This window comes from Mandrillus leucophaeus, unplaced genomic scaffold (genome assembly GCF_000951045.1).
Source record: "Mandrillus leucophaeus isolate KB7577 unplaced genomic scaffold, Mleu.le_1.0 Scaffold37, whole genome shotgun sequence".
Taxonomy (NCBI): Eukaryota; Metazoa; Chordata; class Mammalia; order Primates; family Cercopithecidae; genus Mandrillus; species Mandrillus leucophaeus.
Window position 1 is genome coordinate 5,337,616 of NW_012103920.1, and position 3,230 is coordinate 5,340,845.

At 39.9% G+C, this 3,230-nt stretch overlaps 1 protein-coding gene across 2 annotated transcripts in view; it reads right to left on the reverse strand.

Moving 5' to 3' along the window:
• The window catches only part of WWOX (WW domain containing oxidoreductase), a 1,226,505-nt gene that overhangs the window by 1,153,501 nt on the left and 69,774 nt on the right, over nucleotides 1-3,230 (reverse strand). For both annotated transcript variants that reach the window (XM_011990088.1, XM_011990089.1), the window contains exon 5: nucleotides 1,017-1,123. In XM_011990088.1, coding sequence (XP_011845478.1) covers nucleotides 1,017-1,123 — 107 coding nt within the window. The remainder of the gene's footprint in view (nucleotides 1-1,016; nucleotides 1,124-3,230) is intronic.

A 3,230-nucleotide genomic window follows, 5' to 3' on the forward strand; every position in this document is an offset into this window, starting at 1 on the left:
AGGCTGAAAGCTCTACAAAAACAGTGGCAATGTCTGTTGTCCTTAACAGTAGACCCCAGCACCCATAGCCTAGACTTCATGCTAAAGTGCAGTGACGTTTCAAAAATCAAACAGCTCACATCACTCTCTAGCTCAAACCCTCTAATGTCTTCCTCATCGCTATCTCAGAGTCTACCAGACACCCATCCTCCAAGAGCACCTCTCCTACCCAGTCCATTCATCTACACTCACACTAGCTTCCCTGATGATCCTTGAAATCTCCAGGCCTGTGCCTACCTCTGAGCCTTTGCATATGCTATTCTCACTGCTATGAGAGTACTTCTCTTGACATTTGCATGGCTTACCTCTACTTCATTCAGGTCTCAGATCAAATGTGACAACTTTGGAAGGCTCCCTGTTGACTCCAGCATGCTCATGCTGTCACTCCCCTCGCCTTCCTTTGCTTTACTGTCCTTTATTTATTAATATTATGGTAAATAGTAAACTTGATTATGGTCTATTTTTCTTACCTAGATGGTAAGCCTACGAGGGCAGGGATTCTGTTTCATTTGATACTATATCCTTGGTCCCAAGGCTAATGCAAGCCCTCAATAAATATTTAAGTAGACACATACCAACATCAACTTCTATATAGACAGAGAAAAGTAAGAAATCAGAGATAGAGTTAAAGCCTACTTCTTTCTATCTTAAAAATCATAAGCATAACAGTCTCCTAGTTGCAATTATGGGCGTTCACCACGTTTTATTTTTCTTAATAAATGAATTAAACGAATAAACATTCTCAAACTCCTGACTAATAAAGCAGATGACACTGACAATGAACTATAAACAAATGTGTGAATAATAATGGACTTGCTCATGCTTTCACTCATAAAACAAACAAAGTGAAGATGACTTTAAAAACAATGACATGATTCCAAGACCAATAAACTTTACACACTGCACTAAAATCTCCATGTGGTTAGCCCGGCATGTGTATTTGACAATTAAAAAAAAAACAACAGTCAAGCGCTTACCCATTCTTCTAAAATGCGTGACACTGCTTCACTCGCCCTCGCCATGTTCCTGCAGGCCAAGATCACGTGTGCACCATGGAGGGCAAAAGACTTGGCAGTTTCAAACCCTATGGTTTAAAGGAAAGTCAGTGTTAGAAAACATAACATCAACATAGTGAGTCATGTTGAATGGCCTTTATCGGAGCACCACTTACATTACGCCAGGTTCTCAACCAGGGGTGATTTTGACCCCCAGGGGACAGGTACAAATGTCTGGAGACATTTTCAGTGGCTACAGTTGTGGGGTAGGGTCCTACTGGCATCTAGTGGGCAAAGGCCAGGCATGCTACAAAACATCTTACCATGAACAGGTCAGCCCCCGACAACACAGAATTATCTGGCCCGGACTGTCAACACCGTGATGGTGAGAAAACTTGTCCTAGGGATGCAGTGATTTCAAAGATGAAGACCGAGCCATAGAAGAGTTCACGGCATGTCCAGCCATTTAACCATCAATAATGACCAGATCCTGTGCTCACGATAAGGACTTGATGCTCTACTCTATGGTAAGTGTCCCCAGCACCTCTGCTTCCACCAACGTCACCTAGGTTTCTTAGCCCCGTTTCCTATTTAAAACAATTAGAAAAGCTGTACACAACAACACAGGTGCACACACACACATCTGTTTGAAGGCATCAGGAGGGCACTCTGACTGAGAATCTGGGGGGCCAAGATCTGCAAAAATTGCAAGGCCAGCATTTGGCAGTTTTTTCCCTTCAAGGCATATTTCATTTCCAAACATAGTGGTTGGAAGCCTGAGAAGATGGGCTGAGCTTTTGGCAATTTTATAACAGGGAAAAAGACCCAAATTTGAGCTCAGGACCCACCAGGAAAGGGCCACGGTACACACACCAAACCTTTGGTTGGGACCCTAAAGAGTTATACCCTCGCTGTAATAACAAGAGACAGTCCAGACTTCACAAGACTGGAAACTCAGCTTTAGGCCATTTCAATTCCTGGTTTGATTAAAGTGATCAGTCCCTATCTATCCAATTTCCAGCAGCAAGAGAAAATATTCTCTGGAGGAAGATACCATTATCTAGCATCTCAAATTACCACTATAATTATTTCAAATACTCATATAAACTCTCAGACAGTCAAACAAAATAGCTAAGCATACAAAAAGACAAAACTTCACCAAAGCCAGTGGGGAAAAAAATGGAAATAAATGCACAGGACATCTGTCTAATCAAGTTATTCAGAAACAGTGATTAAAATAACTCTGACTGATAGGTTCAAGGAACAAAAAGGCAAGATGGAGAATTCTGCCAGGGAATTAGAAACAATAAAAAAAATCAAACAGATATCCTGAAACTTAAACACAATAAGAGTAATTAAGAATTCAACATATAGGTTAACAGAATACGAGACATAGCTGATGACAAGATTAAGGAAACTATAAAATAAGTTAAAAAAAATCCAAAGTGAAGTATAAAAAGAAAAACATAACTAATGCAGTAAAGCAAAGCACTGAAGAGACATATGAAACACATTCTCCTATGCTCTTACACATACATGTAATTTGAGTTCCAAAAGAAGTGAAATAGATTAAGATAAGCAATATTTGAAGACAGAATGGCTGACAATGTTACAAATTCAATGACGGATATATGGCCACAAATTCAAGAATTATCCAGAGCCACAAGCAGAAATATATATGTGTATGTGTTGACAGGTATATGTATAAATGTGTGGGTCTACATGTATGTGTATATATATGTGCAAGCCACAAGCAGAAATATATGTGTACATATATATATTTATGTCTATGTGAGCCGCAAACAGAAATATATATGTGGCTGTATACCCGTATGTGTGTATGTGTGTGTAGACACACACATATACACATACATGTCAAACCAAGGCACATCAGAGTAAACTGCTAAAAACTGCAGATAGTTTTAGAAGTAGTTAGAGACCAGTAGTTACAAGACTGATAGTTATACCTCTAAGGAAAATGATGGAAGTCACAGCTGAAAGAAATAAAACTTTCATCTTAGAATTCTATACCTAGTACAAATATTCTTGAAAAACAAAGGACGAGGCCAGCCGCGGTGGCTCACGCCTGTAATCCCAGCACTTTGGGAGGCCAAGACAAGCGGATCATGAGGTCAGGAGATCGAGACCATCCTGGCTAACATGGTGAAACCCCGTCTCTACTAAAAAAACAAAAAA